We start from the raw sequence: 15,775 nt of genomic DNA on the forward strand, positions 1-15,775 counted from the left end.
GATTTGAGTTTATCATACAATTCTACCCCTCTTTTTTTTTCCCTACTGCCACACCATTCATTCAATTTCCCAATTTCCCCTTACCCCTAACCTAGATAAAACAGTCTCCTGATCTCTTCAAGTCCTACGTTTCTCTCCTCTAAATTATCTCACACACCAAGTGGCTAATTAATCTTTCTGAAACAAAGTTAAAATTGTTGTTGTTTTTGTTGTTGAGACGGAGTTTTAACTCTTGTTGCCCAGGCTGGAGTGCAATGGCACCATCTCAGCTCACCGCAACCTCCGCCTCCCAGGTTCAAGCGATTCTCCTGCCTCAGCCTCCCAGGTAGCTGGGATTACAGGCACCCACCACCATGCCTGGCTAATTTTGTATTTTTAGTAGAGATGGGGTTTCTCCATGTTGGTCAGACTGCTCTCGAACTCCCGACCTCAGGTGATCCACCTGCCTCAGCCTCCCAAAGTGCTGGGATAACAGGCTTGAGCCACCATGCCCGGCCCCAGTGTTTCACACTCAACAAAAAAAGAAAATTAAATGCATCTGGTACTATTTATGTGCTCATATAACCCATTTTATGAATACTTCCATATATTTTTCACAGGCTTTTCCTCTCTAAGACCCTGGACCGAGAGGGCAAGGACAATACCTTTTCCTCTATCTCCATACAAGATCTAATTCTACCTGTTAAGTGGCAGTGGGAGAACAGGCTGTTTACCTGAGTAGAAGAGAAGCCCCCATATGCATTCCGTTGCTTGGCCAACCAAGCCACTATGCTAGTGGCCTTGGCTATCTCCTTTTGAGTCAGGCTGGGCTTGGTAAGCTGGGCCAACAATGCGTATGCTGTAAGTTCCACATCTAGAGCCACAGGCTCAGACCAAGGGCTGGCATTCGATGATGGAGCAGGTTTGTGGCTCCAGTGAATGGATTCTCCTATGGAAAAAGAAACATAACTAGGATGTCCTTAGAAGGAACTGGCTTTCCCACATTCACTTTGTAAATGCAGCATCTTAGAGCAGAGAAAGTACCAACTGAGAATTAAACAGAGTAGAAAAAAATGTCTTAGATGGAGCTGATTCATTGACCTTGATGTAAATGCAAGGATGCATGTGTGCGCATGTGTGTAAAGCTAGAAGCATCAATAAATGTTCCTGCCTCCAGCAATTACATGAAAACCACTCTTGTTACTTTATCAGTTTTGATGTTAATGGAAATAGGTAAATAGAAGCTTCTTACAAGAATCTCTGTGTTTGGGGGCAATTTTTGTTTGCTTACAGTTTTATGAATTTTTCAGGATTTATTTTATTTAATCAAAGATTTAGGCTGGGCGTGGTGACTCACGCCTATAATCCCAGCACTTTGGGAGGCCAAGGTGGGCGGATCACCTGAGGTCGGGAGTTCGAGACCAGCCTGACCAATATGGAGAAACCCCATCTCTACTAAAAATACAAAATTCACTGGGTGTGGTGGCGAATGCCTCTAATCCCAGCTACTCGGGAGGCTGAGGCAGAAAAATCGCTTGAACCCAGGAGGTGGAGGTTGCGGTGAGCAAAGATCACCCCATTGCACTCCAGCCTGGGCAACAGGAATGAAACTCCATCTAAAAAAACAAACAACAAACAAACCAGATTCAACATTTTAGGTAGAACAAAAATGGCAGAGCATATGTAAGAATTCTGAGAAACCATGAAGAAATGCTAATGAGGCCAACTATATGAAATACGCTTAGAAGGCAGTCCAGTGATGGCGGGCACCTGTAGTCCCAGCTACTCGGGAGGCTGAGGCAGGAGAATGGCGTGAACCCGGGAGGTGGAACTTGCAGTGAGCTGAGATCACGCCACTGCACTCCAGCCTGGGTGACAGAGCCAGACTCCGTCTCAAAAAAAAAAAAAAAAAAGGACATGAGACCAAAAGAAACCTCTGTTACAGCCAAGATGACAGTTAACGGATAACTTGAAGAAAAAATAAACTAACAAATGGAAATGAGAAGGGTATAAGTTAGAAGACTAATTAAACAGAATTTTAGAGATAATAGGTAACCACAGAAAGGCAATCTAATTGGAAGAATGTAACAGGAAACATGTGAGCTTGCAATACAAGATAATGGAAAAGAGATCATCACAATAAATCAATATACGGTGGAACAGGTCCCATTGTCTCAGACACACATTTCATGACTAGAGCTTCTTACACACAAGAGGAAAAGCTACCCCACCCTCTATGAGAGGACAGTTCAGCCATGACACTCATATAAATGAAGGCTGAGACTGCATTTCTGCCTGGAAGAATAATTTTAAATACACAGTCAGATAAATGAAATGCATTACAAGATCTGCCATAACTTCAAATAGTATTCTAAATACATTTAAAGTGGTCCAGGCCAGGTGCAATGGCTCACGCTTATAATTCAGCACTTTGGGAGGCCAAGAAGGGTAGATTACTCGAGGTCAGGATTCTGAGACCAGCCTGGCCAACATGGTGAAACTCCATTTCTACTAAAAATACAAAAATACAAAAATTAGCCAGTGTGGTGGCAGGCACCTGTAGTCCCAGCTACTTGAGAAGCTGAGGCAGGAGAATCACTTGAATCCAGGAGGCAGAGGCTGCAGTGAGCCAAGATTGCACCACTGCACTCCAGCCTGGGCAACAGAGCAAGGCACCGTCTCAAAAAAATAAAAAGTAAAATAAAAATTTAAAAAATATTTAAAGTGGTCCTACGTCAAAGAACTTTCAAAGATCTCCAAAAGGGTAATTCCACAATGACAATATACTTTCTGACTAGCTTCTTCAGTGTAGTTTCTCTTCACATTAGAAGTATAAAAATGTGGCCACTGGTGGTGGCTCATGCCTGTAATCCCACGGGCAGATCACCTGAGGTCAAGAATTCGAGTCCAGCCTGGTCAACATGGTGAAACCCCTTCTCTACTAAAAATACAAAAATCAGCTGGGCATGATGGCACACGCCTGTAATCCCAGCTACTCGGGAGGCTGAGGCAGGAGAATTGGTTGAACTGGGAGGCAGAGGTTGCAGTGAGCCAAGATCACGCTATTGCAATCCAGCCTGGGCAACAAGAGAGAAACTCGGTCTCAGAAAAAGAAAAAAAAGTATAAAAATGCCCTGTGAGCACTTGCATGTGTTTCTCACAAACTTCCCAACAATAATTTTATGACTTAACAACTGTTACTAAAATGAATCCTAGAGTTCATGTGTAGGACAGAGGATACTAAGGAGATTATAGATAATTCACAGCTTACGTTCACAATTTCAAACAACTCTTAACAGGACCAACATACCTGAGATGATAGCCTGTTGATCTAACTGTCTAAGGAGAATGTTTCTGATGTCCATTTCCCCAGCCAGGGAGAAAATGTAAGCCAACAGGGCCTGTGTGTAGAGGCTGGTGGTGGAGGTGGCCGAATTCTTGAGACACTGTAGACCCTGACTCACCATTGGGTCCTAAAAAGTGAAGAAGAAGACCATAATTTATAAGGCATTCCTTAAAAAATGGGAAGTAATCAGGAAATCGTCGTATCCTTCTTGACCTTAAAAGGGTGACTAGGGACAAAGATGGGTCAATGTCTCTAGGAATAGGCATGAGAAGGAGGGTATCAAGAGGAGGAGCCAGGAGAACTTACATCTACGTCCTTTCCCATCTCCAGCAATGCAGCTGTAACATATGCAGTCAAGGAGACCTCATCATCAATACCACCCTAGAGACAAACAGGGAGACAGTGAGTCAGGGCAGCAGACAGCAGCTGCAAGAATTATGTGCAGATTGCAAAACGACATCCCCTCTGAACAGATGAATTATTTTTAAAAAGAAAAAAGTAATAAAGAAAGCTCTTCTTTCCACAGGCTTTCTGCAGCTCAAGCCTCCATGACACACAAAGAGGGAACAGGCTGGACTTCAGTAACTGCAGAGCCTTAAACAGCCTGCAGGAGGCAGCACGTGGACTTCAGCTGAGTGGGTGTTGAAGAAACCAGAGAGGAGTTAAGAAGCATGAGAGGTTTAAAGAAGGGAGGAATAAGGAGAGAATCTGCCGCATCACTGCATCTGAGCCTCCTCACATGCAGCTCCCGTCAAGCAGGACAACGCCCAGCCCTTCTCCAGGGGAGATTAGGTGAGACCTTCCCTGCTTATTGCCTTTCCCAGAAATATCAAAGCAAATTTTAAAAAATATCAAATCAAACTATTATCCTCATTCTATAGATAAGAAAACAAACACTTAACAAGATTAAATAGCTTGTGGCCAGGCATGGTGGCTTATGCCTATTATCCCAGCTTGAAGCCAAGGCAGTGGGGAGGATCCCTTGAGCTCAGGAGTTTGAGGCCAACCTGGGCAACACGGTAAAACCCCGTCTCTACAAAATGTACAAAAATTAGCCAGGTGTGGTGGCATGCGGATCCGTGGTCCCAGCTATTCAGGAAACTAAAGTAGGAGGATCATCTGAGCCTGGGGAGGTCAAGGCTGCAGTGAGCCATGATCATGCCACTGCACTTCAGCCTGGGTGACAGAGTGAGACCGTGTCTCAAAAAAATAATAAGTAAATAAATAAAAAAGATTCAGCCGGGTGCGGTGGCTCACATCTGTAATCCCAGCACTTTGGGAGGCTGAGGCGGGCAGATTACCTGAGTTCAGGAGTTCAAGACCAGCCTGGCCAACACGGTGAAACCACGTCTCTACTAAAAATACAAAAATTAGCCAGCCATGGTGACACATGCCTGTAATCCCAACTGCTCAGGACAATAAGGCAGGAGAATTGCTTGAGCCTGGGAGACAGAGGTTGCAGTGAGCCAAGATTGCTCCACTGCACTCCAGCCTGGCCAACAGAGCAAGACTATCTCAAAAATAAATAAATAAATAAATAAATAAATAAAAAGATGAAATAGCCTGCTCACGGTTACATGGCTCATCTGCAGCAGGACTGGAATTTGAACCCAGGACATTTAATTCTGGAGTTCATGTGCCAAACCACGAACCTTGGCTACACAGAGGATGGATTTCTCAATGGACTGGCCTCCTCTCATAAGAAAATAGGAAGAGGCTGGGTGCGTGTGGGTCACGCCTGTAATCCCAGCACTTTGGGAGGTCAAGGCGGGTGGATCACTTGAGGCCAGGAGTTCAAGACCAGCCTGGCCAACATGGTGAAACCCCATCTCTACTGAAAATACAAAACTTAGCCAGGCATGGTGGCACATGCCTATAGTCCTAGCTGCTCAGGAGGCTGAGGATCACTTGAACGCGGGAGGTGGAGGTTGAAGTGAGCTGGGATTTTGCAACTACACTCCAGCCTGTGCAACAGAGCGAGACTCTGTCTCACAAAAAAAAAAGGAAAGAAGGAAGAATACCTCTGGGATCTTGCTCTAGTCAAGTCCTTTATTTTAGTAGAGACGGTGTTTCACCATGTTGGTCAGGCTGGTCTCGAACTCCTGACCTCATGATCCACCTGCCTCAGCCTCCCAGAGTGCTGGGATTACAGGCGTGAGCCACCGCGCCCAGCCCCCAGGTATATTTCATACAGTGTATAAGAGAAGATGAAGATGAGAACTTAGGGGAGACTAGTAAGATCCTGCAGAGGAAGTCTAATGAATCCTATAAAGAGATTTTTTATTTTTTTTTAACACTCAAGATTTTTAATCCTTGCCCTGGAATAGCAATGTAAGTGACTTCTCTACAAAAGTTTATACAAGTCTTTCTTGCACTGAGTGTGTTCTGAATTGAACGACTTTTCCTGCAGGATCTACGCCTCACCCTGTTTGGGACAGGTACAGGCAATAGTGAACAGAAGAGAGCAGTGCCTCTGGAATGCAACTGCCGTAGTTCAAATATCAGTCCTGACACTTATTAGCATGCACCTTGGGCAATTTACTTAGTCTCCATCCTTTAGTTTCTTCATCTGTAAAATGGGATTAATAATGACATTCCAATACCTAGCTCACTGATTTGTTGTAAACATTAAATAATGTCAAATAAACCACGTGCCTAGAACAGTGCTCAGCAGAGTAAACCTCTTACAAAAGACATTGGGCTGCCTACTAGTCCTCACCACAGGAAATGGCTTTCCCATATGCATTTGGTGACATAGTAAGAGGCCCAGAGATCTTTTAGTGCAGTAGTCTCAAATTTCAGTGTGTATCAGAATCATCCGGACGGCTTGTTAAAACACAAATTTCTGGCCCACCCTCCCAGAGTTCATCATTCAGTAGCTGTGCGCTGGGAGTCAGAATCTGCATGTCCAACAAGTTCCCAGGTGGTGCTGATGCTCCTGATCTGCGAACTATGCTTTGAGAACCATGCTCCAGTCCACATTCTCTCTCTCTCTCTCTCTCTCTCTCTCTCTCTCCCCCCCTTTATTTTTTATTTATTTTTTGAGGCAGGGTCTCACTCTATCACCCAGGCTGGGTGCAGTGGTACAATCACAGCTCACTGCAGGCTTGACCCCCCGGGTTCAAGTGATCCTCCCACCTCAACCACCCAAGTAACTGGGACTACAGGCATGCACTAACATGCCTGACTAATTTTTCATAGTTGTTTTTTGTAAAGATGGGGTTTCACCACGTTGCCCAGGGTGGTCTCAAACTCCCGGGCCCAAACGATCTGCCCACCTTGGCCTCCCAAAGTACTGGGATTACAGGCATGAGCCACCGCACCCAGCCTTCATCTGTATTCTCATTCTACAGACATGAAAACTGAGGCCCAGACCAGCTAAGCATTTTGACCATGGGCACCCAGAGCCACAGTGGAAACCAGAAGAAAACTGACTCCCAGGCCAGTGCTCTTTTGCTTCTGCTCGGTCAGAGGTGTGAGGTCCTTTGAGACAGTGGCCGGCTGCAGGCCCCTGGACAGATCCGCACCTTCATAGCTGTGTGAAGGAGAGTTCCCACGTTGGCATAGCAGCCGCTGAGGAGCTGGTTTCCTGCCATCCACTTGAGAGCATCCTGGATGTTCTTGGGATCAATGAAGATGAATTTCCGAGCTTGGCCAAAGCATTTCGTGACAAAGGCTGTCAGCCTACATGGGTAAAGAGGAAAATGTGGCATGAAGGTGAATTTCCAGGTGAGGGTGCTATCATTTTTTCATGTATCTGGGTGCATACTTCCAGAAGGGGAGCTGAGGGAACATATGCCATAGCAGGCCTAGGAAACAGAGGCATGAACGGGCCCCAGTGAGGACAAGAACAGGGGAGGCACAAGCTCAGGGAGAAGATGGAGGGACTTGACCATCCATGAGGGTGAAATAAGCAGTATTACAGAGGCAGAAGACTGAGTGCAAGAAGGAATGGGGTGAAGGGGAGAGGTATTGGAATAGTTCCAGAGGGCTCAGGAATTACGCGCTGGAGTACACAACTCATTGGGAATTGGGCGATATTACCATGTGTTTCCATTTCCATCTCGCTCCCCAAAGGCACTGTATGAGCCATTGCTGTGTTTGTACGTCAGCTCCTTCTGGTACCCTGGGGAGCCAAATGTGGTTTTAGATCACAGTGACAACTTCAAAAAACACCCCCGTGCTTTTCAAGGATATGGGACACTTCAGGGGCTGGAATTCCCTGTATCTTATCAATCTGTCATAGGGCCTAGTGGAGGAGAGTGTCCAAGAAAGAAAGATTGAACCAACTTACCTATCTCCAGGAAACCCACTGCCCGAGACCTGATTTCCTCCGTCAGCAGCCCTGCCTTCTCCAGGTACTGCAAGACATAGATGATAGGAGCAAACAACACCATGTTCTGCTCGCCACAGCCACTGGGCATCTGCACCAGACCATCTAGGTTCTGCAGGGCTGTGCCCATAATGTCTCCTGGGATCCAAAAGGAGAGAGAGAAGGTGGGGGTACAGGGAAGAAGGAACCCTCTAAGAGTTATCATCATTCACTTAACAAACATGTATTAGCTATCATTTAGTAAGTACCTACTATGTGCCCTGGGAAGACAATAGTAAATCAAACTGTCTCTACCCTCAAAGAACTCACAGAGGAGCAAACCATTACAACACATTACAATTTTTATTCATTATAGACAATTTTCATACAGTACTACAATATCATACTGGATATGTAGGAGGTGCTAGAGGACACAGAGAGGTGCATAGGCTGTCAAGAGAGTTCAGGGCTTTTAAGAAGACATGTCGGCCGGGCGCGGTGGCTCAAGCCTGTAGTCCCAGCACTTTGGGAGGCCGAAACGGGCGGATCACGAGGTCAGGAGATCGAGACCATCCTGGCTAACACAGTGAAACCCCGTCTCTACTAAAAAATACAAAAAACTAGCCGGGCGAAGTGGCGGGTGCCTGTAGTCCCAGCTACTCGGGAGGCTGAGGCAGGAGAATGGCGTGAACCCGAGAGGAGGAGCTTGCAGTGAGCTGAGATCCGGCCACTGCACTCCAGCCTGGGTGACAGAGCAAGACTCCGTCTCAAAAAGAAAAAAAAGAAGACATGTCACTGAACTGATGAGTGATGTGACAAAACTTGTATCACTTAGGCTCAATCTCTAAGTTCCTCTACCACTGCACATACGTTCCTCACCCTCCAAATCACCAAGTTTCTCTAAAACACAGTCCTGACAGTCTTCTCCAAGTTGTCACTGACCCCTTCCTATGCTTCCCAAGCCAGTGAGCCTGACATACGTGACTCATTAACATCTGCACTGTAGCCAACGAGCTCCATTCAAATCTGTACATGTGTCCTGAATGTCAACTATGTTGCAGGAACCGTACTAGGAACAGAAAAGAAAAAGATGTGGCCCTTGCTCTTCAGGAGACCCCAACATAGTGTGGAAGACAGACATAGACACTGAACTCTAATAGAACAAGGCAAGCGCTATGTCAGACTGATGAATAAAATAGACAAAACAGAGACGTTGTGACTGCAAAGGATCTCAACAGAGGGCGAGGGAGTAAAGAAAGAGTCTAACATTCACAGGGCTCCTACTACATGCTAGATATTGTGCTGGGAACTTTAATATTGCACTTAATCTTTACACCAGTCTGAGAGGTAGGTTATTGTTACTGTTTTACAGAAGAGGAAAGAAGGTCCAGAACTGTTCACTAACTTGTTCAGGGTCACACGGCTACTAAATGACAGGTTAGATATGATTTTTAAGTTCATGCTTCTCAATCCACTTCCTCCCTTGCCCAAAACAGTAAGTGTGCTGCCTATTGTAAATATGGTTGTATCTTCCCTAAACTATACCCAAATTCCTCATTTTTAAAAACGGCTGCTGCAAATATTTTGTCTTCCCTTCACCCGATTTATAGACTGTCTAAACCTAAATACATATCAAGCTTCAGTGACCTTAACTTCTTCCTACCCTGACTCCTTTCTTTTTTTTTTTTTTTGAGATGGAGTCTTGCCCTGTCACCCAGGCTGGAGTGCAGTGGTGTGATCTCGGCTCACTGCAAGCTCTGCCTCCCGGGTTCACGCCATTCTCCTGCCTCAGCCTCCCAAGTAGCTGGGACTACAGGCGCCCGCCACCAGGCCTGGCTAATTTTTTTTTTTGTAATTTTAGTAGAGACGGGGTTTCATCGTGTTAGCCAGGATGGTCTCGATCTCCCGACCTCGTGATCTGCCCGCCTCGGCCTCCCAAAGTGCTGGGATTACAGGCGTGAGCCACCATGCCTGGCTTCCTTTCCATTTTTAACTAGAATACAAGTCTAATCCCGTCTGTATTGTTGCCTACACTGTATTTCCCTCCTATATAAAATACGCTCTTTTTCCTTCAGTCACTTGTCATTAGTCACATTCTCCAGATAGGTCCGCATGTCCCGCCCCACACCACACCTTTGCAGCCTCCATTCTCCTTTTCGTTTCTGAGCCAAGAATCTCTAACTGCTTACCCAGAACTGTAACGTAAGCCTTGGTCGAGTCAGGAACAACGTCCACTGGGAGCTCCAGGGAGACAGATTCAGATGCCACCTTTCCTGTGAGAGGCAGAAAAAAAGGTGACACAGTAGAAGATGGGAAATGGCAGGGGTTCTGAAGCCAAAATTGTAGAACTCTCTATAATCCAGGGATTTCTGTGCTCGGCGCTTTCTCTGGGATGCAGAAAGCACTGGGTACTATTCATAGTGATCTTGCTGAAAATAAATTCCACAGAGAGTCATCATCGTGCTGCACACTTTCTCTTCTTCCTCCTGCCTCCCAGTTAATCAGCCCCATGAGGAATGGCACCCCAGACTCTCCTGTTCCTTCTGGTCCTGTGCATTCCTCCTTTTGTCTATGAAAATCTCCTGCTGCCAGATGCGCTGGCTCACGCCTGTAATCCCAGCACTTTGGGAGGCCAAGGTGGGTGGCTCACAAGGTCAGGAGTTCGAGACCAGCCTGGCCAATATGGTGAAACCCTGTCTCTACTAAAAATACAAAAATTAGCCAGGCATGGTGGCATGCACCTATAGTCCCAGCTACTCAGGAGACTGGGGCAAGAGAATTACTTGAACCTGGGAGGCAGAGGTTACAATGAGCTGAGATTGCGCCACCGCAATCCAGCCTGGAGGATGGAGCGAGACTCCATTTCAAAAAAGAAAAGAAAAGAAAAGAAAAGAAAAGAAAATCTCCTGCCCTCTAAGGGAATTCTCACCACCAATCCTGCTCTGAGTCCACCCACCTTTTGGGCACAGCAATGAGCTGTGTGTCTTCTCCACAAGGACTCCTTCAGGCTGGCATGAAGAGAGACACAGATAAAAACAACAAAGATGAACGTCAGGAGAGATGGCACTAAAGGAAAGGGAAGGGAGGCCCCCCGCTGTGTCCCCAGGGCTTCCCTCAGAACTGCAGAGAAGGGCTTCTCATTGAAGCTCAGAAGAACTCCGTGTCAACCAAGGATGGGCCCTTTCTGTAAAGTTCTTTCTGGGCAAGCGCTAGAGCCAAAGACACAATTAGGCAACTTCTAAGGGGCAAGATTGACAATGGGCTTCATGACGGGACAAAAAAGGCAGCTATTGATGAAGACAGACATTTTAATCAGGGAAACTAACATTCATTGAGTGCCTATGATGTGCCAGGTTTTAGGTGCTTTCATAGGCCATGGGTGTGGATTAGGCAAATGTTCAAGGGGCCAGGGAAGGAGAACGTTGAAGCTGCCCGATTGGACTGGAGTACGGTTGCTGTGAGAGACAAACTCGCAGCAAGAGGAGATGTTGAGCATCCCTCAGTTGGTTGCTGTCTCGACCTCTGAAGCAAACTCACTTTGACGAGAACTGGCTTGATGAGCGTGTCACTCCGGCCCTTTTGGGGAACAAACCCCTTCTGTCCCCTACATGGTTCATTGCTGTCCAGAATCTTTGTACTAATAGTAAAGTTAATGTGACCTGAGAGAAAGGAGGAGAAGGGAAACCATTAGCCCTATTGCCAGAGGTACCAGCAAGGTCCGTTCCCATTTGGGTCAGCATTTCTGAAACTTTAATGGGGATCTTGCTACAGTGCAAACTCTGCTGCCACAGACCTGGGGTGGAGCCTACATCCTGCATTTCTAACAAGCTCCCAGGTGATGCCAGAGAAGCTAGTCCGGTGTGGTAAGTAACCTCTAAGGACCCTCAGAGATCCTTGCATCCTGATATTTGCATCCCATTGAGTGTGGGCTGGATTGAGCGACTCACTTCTGTTAAATAGAACAGGGCAAAAGTAATGACTCTTCTGAGATTAGGTTACAAAAAGACTGCAGCTTCCATCTTGGGTGCACCCCTTTTCTCAAACTGCTTGCTCTGGGGAAGACGGCTGTTGTGTGAGGACGCAGCCCAGTGGAGAGATTCATGTGATGAGATACTGAGTGAGGCCCCTAGCCAACAGCTGAGGTCAAGAACTGTGTCCTTCAGTCTAGCAGGCTGTGAGGATCAGAGACTTTGGGATGAGCTTGAAAAATCAATCCTCTCCTAATCAAGTCTTCAGATGAAACCACAGCCCTCACTGACAGCTTGAGTGCAACCTCATGAGATACCTTGAGCCAGAAGTACCCAGCTAAGCTGCAGCCAGATTAATGACCCGTAGAATCTGTTTGATAATAAATGTTTGTCCTTTTAAGACACTTAAGTTTTACAATAATTTGTCAAGCAGCATGAGATAACTCATACATACGAAGATCAAACTTTGAGTTGCAAGGATTTCACCTATGAGTGACTGACATCCCATAGAGTTGGGGGTGAGGATTAAATGAGTTAAAGGTGAGGTGACTCATTCTTGTAATCCCAGTACTTTGGGAGGGTGAGGCAGGAGAATCGCTTCAACCCAAGAGTTGGAGAGCAGCCTGGGACACATAGCAAGACCCCTTCTCTGCCAATTGAATTAGCCAGGCATGGTGGTGAAATGATCCTATAGTCCCAGCTACTCTAGGAGGCCTAGGTGAGAGGATCACTTGAGCCGGGGAGGTTGAGGCTGCAGTGAGCCATGACCACACCACTGTATTCCAGCTTAGGTGACAGAGTAAAATCCTGTCTCTCTAAAGAAAATAAAAGGCCAGGTACAGTAGCTCACACCTGTAATCCCAGAACTTTGGGAGGCCGAGGCAAGCAGGTCACCTGAGGTCAGGAGTTTGAGACCAGCCTGGCCAACATGGCAAAACCCCATCTCTACTAAAAATACAAAAATTAGCCAGGTGGTGGCACGAAACTGTAATCCAGCTACTTGGGAGGCTTGGCAGGAGAATCACTTGAACCAGGGAGGTGGAGGTTGCAGTAAGCCCAGATTGTGCCATTGCACACCAGCCTGGGCAACAGAGTGAGACTTCCTCTCAAAAACAAACAAATAAAATAAAAATTAATTAATCAATCAATTTAATGAGTTAATATACATAAAGCAGTTAGAATAGTGCCTGGCCCAGGGACTCTTATAGTAAGTTCTTGATTAGTTACATGACCATGTATTCCTTGTCCAGCTACAAATATTAAAAGCTCTCCCTTTCACACTCAAAATATTCCTGTTTGAATAAATTTGGTCACCTATCAAAGAGTGTTTGTGTATTGACTTATAACAGCCTTAGGAGGGAGAAAAATAGAGGTAAATAAAACAAAGAGGGAGGAGGAAGCAAGGCAGATGTAGCAGAGAAGAAAGACTGAGTGCTTAGTCACTGGGCTTCTGTTGCAGGCTTTCCTCGCCCATCTACCGCTTCCCTCTCTTACCCAATTTGACAGCTGTGATGTTCCAGTGATAGGTTTTAGCTTCATTAGCACAGAGACAGCTGGAGATCTGAGAATCTGCCCGTGATTCTAGCTGGTACTCATGCGATTTAGCCAGGTCAGTCTGAACCTAAGGAGGAGGTTTAAGAGACAAAGGGTCCAAACGAAGGACGTAATACATAGAGGCCTGGGAAACCTGGGGGCCGAGATACTGACATCTCCTCTCTTTCCCAGGGAAAATTGGGATGCTTCCAATTTAGAGACAAACTTATGCGGGAAGCGTGATTCCAGGGCTGACACCTGACTCCTGTATCCCCAGCTCTCACCCTGATGCAATCCTTTAGGTAATTGAAGATGGTGGCAGTAAGACGAAAGGATTCCCCACGGACTACTGAGTAAGGGAGAGTCAGGTCCACAAAGAACGGCTTGAAAGCAGTTAGTCCAACAGTGGGTGAAAGCCCAAAGCCTCTCGACTGGGAAGTGCAGAAAGTCATCGCCTTCCACTCGGTGATGGCGTCAGGAACTGTGACGTGGACCGCCTCCTTCCCGGAGTTACTGTGAGAACACAAGGACCCCCGTGAGGCAGACGCAGCGTGGGGCGAGAACTGTTGTGAATTAAGCCACAAATTCGGTGGTGTGTGCTGGTTCATGCTTGTAATCCCAGGTCTCTGAGAGGCTGAGGTGAGCAGATGGCTTCAGCCCAGCAGTTTGAGGCCAGCCTGGGAAACATAGCGAGACCCTATTTCTACCAAAATTTAAAAATTAGCCAGGTGTGGTGGTGCATGCCTGTAGTCCCAGCTACTTAGGAGGCTGAGGCAGGAGGATGGCTTGAGCCCAGGAGTTTGAGGCTGCAGTGAGCTATGATTGCGTCACTGCACTCCAGCCTGGGTGACAGGGCAAGACTCTGTCCAAAAAAAAAAAAGCTACACATTCATCTGCAGAAGTAAAATTGTTACTGTTGTTGTGTGGGGAGAAGTAAAGAGGCAACTGAAGAGGTGAGTCTCAGTGTGAATCCTCCAGTGAGTGAGGCTGCACTCATATGGAGGAGGGGGACTGTGTGGGGAGTCAGGGGTGGGCATCTCTGTGCAAGCACATCTGACAGAGAGGCTGGTGCCCTCTGAGTCTGTGAAGATGCGTGTTCTCAGGGCTTGTCAAAATGGACATGCAAGCAGTGGGCAAAAACTGATGTCAATATGTACCTTTAAATGTGTGTGGTTCGGTAGTAAGAACACAGGGCCTGCAATGCATGAGTGTGGAATTGTGTGGATTTGTTTTGAGTGGTTGTATACGAACGCATAAAGAATTCAGGTAGGCTGGGCACGGTGGCTCATACCTGTAATCCCAACATTTTGGGAGGCCAAGGCGGGTGGATCACTTGAGCCCAGAAGTTCGAGACCAGCCTGGCCAACATGGCAAAACCCTGCCTCTACTAAAAATACAAAAATTAGCCAGGTGTGCTGGCAGGCGCCTATAGTCCCAGCTACTTGGGAGGCTGAGGCACAAGAATCACTTGATCCTAGGAGGTTGAGGCCTACAGTGAGCCAAAATCGTGCCACTGCACTCCAGCCTGGGTGACAGAGCAAGACTTCTGTCTCAAAAATAAATAAATAAATAAATAAATAAATAAATAAATAAATAAATTCCCACACCCCATCAAGCTTTCGTTGCTTAAGACTTAGAGCCATTAGGAACGCATCTGATTCTGAGTTTTGTACAGGCTCTACATTGTAGAATCTTACGGTTTTTTCTGGTTGTTGTTGTTGTTACAGGGTTTTGCTTTGCCACCCAGGCTGGAGTGCAGTGATGTGATCTTGCTTCACTGCAGCCTCCACCTCCCCGACTCAAGTGATCCTTCCACTTCAGCCGCCCGACTAGGACACAACTACCACCTGGCTAATTTTTAAAATTTCTTTTGTAGAGACAGAAGCTCATTATGTTGCCCAGGCTGGTCTTGAACTCCTGGTCTCAAGTGATCCTCTCTCCTCAACCTCCCAAAGTGCTGGGATTACAGGCGTGAGCCATGGACCTGGCCCTTTACTGTACTTTTGAGTCATCACTTACCCAATAGGAAACAGATCCCAGAGCCAGGTCTCCGGGAAGTACTGGCGGACCTGAGAATCCTCTGCTTGACGTGAAGAAGTTGATGACGCAAAAGCCTCTGGATGACCACCACCTGCTGATGAAATTGAGAATATGAAAACTTTAGGAAACAGGAGACTTGTTGTGACATAAATTGGGATGGAGGGATTACTAGAAAGAAATTTAGAGGGAAGCAGAGAAAATCCAGTCAGAGGCAAGGAGGAAGGACCAAAGAGGAACTAACTAGTCACAAAGGTCATCGAGGGAAGTGATAGCCAAGGGGGTTTGGCCAGGGAATGGATACATAAACTTCAGGCTTCAAAAGCTCTCCCCAGAGACAGAACCCTCGGGAAACTTCCTATATCTGTGACCCACAACCCATTAGCATTCTCAGGCTAGAGGCTCAGTGCAAGAACAGGACGCAAAGAGGAAATGTGCAGAGTTCCAGGATTGTTAACATCTCAGAGAATCCACACACCACAGAGGTAGCTTACCGCCCATGGCAGTGCTGTATTCTGGAGATCTGTAGCTGCAATCTACTGGCTTCTTGATCTTGGCATTGGACAGTATTTTCAGGCCCATGTCCTGACAGGCATCAGA

The 15,775-nt window shown here is 46.6% G+C and overlaps 1 protein-coding gene across 2 annotated transcripts; it reads right to left on the reverse strand.

The window, feature by feature from the left end:
* Positions 1 to 471: 471 nt before the first annotated feature.
* Positions 472 to 15,760, reverse strand: LOC116272652 (alpha-2-macroglobulin-like protein 1). Of its 2 annotated transcripts, none has more exons than XM_031661404.1 (13): positions 15,670 to 15,760; positions 15,158 to 15,269; positions 13,423 to 13,651; positions 13,100 to 13,226; positions 11,175 to 11,296; positions 10,594 to 10,645; positions 9,827 to 9,910; positions 7,620 to 7,796; positions 7,370 to 7,451; positions 6,853 to 7,009; positions 3,632 to 3,706; positions 3,290 to 3,452; positions 472 to 928 (listed from the first exon to the last, which is right to left on the reverse strand). In XM_031661404.1, the coding sequence occupies exons 1-13, from the start codon at positions 15,755 to 15,757 to the stop codon at positions 594 to 596; spliced, it is 1,803 nt and encodes a 600-aa protein (XP_031517264.1). In that variant the 5' UTR covers positions 15,758 to 15,760; the 3' UTR covers positions 472 to 593. The 2 variants fall into 2 exon arrangements, with proteins under 2 accessions (XP_031517264.1, XP_031517263.1); XM_031661403.1 differs by having other exon boundaries at positions 15,158 to 15,272.
* Between the last annotated feature and the right edge of the window lie 15 nt (positions 15,761 to 15,775).

The sequence above is a fragment of the Papio anubis genome, unplaced genomic scaffold (genome assembly GCF_008728515.1).
Source record: "Papio anubis isolate 15944 unplaced genomic scaffold, Panubis1.0 scaffold1453, whole genome shotgun sequence".
In the NCBI taxonomy this organism is placed as follows: domain Eukaryota; kingdom Metazoa; phylum Chordata; class Mammalia; order Primates; family Cercopithecidae; genus Papio; species Papio anubis.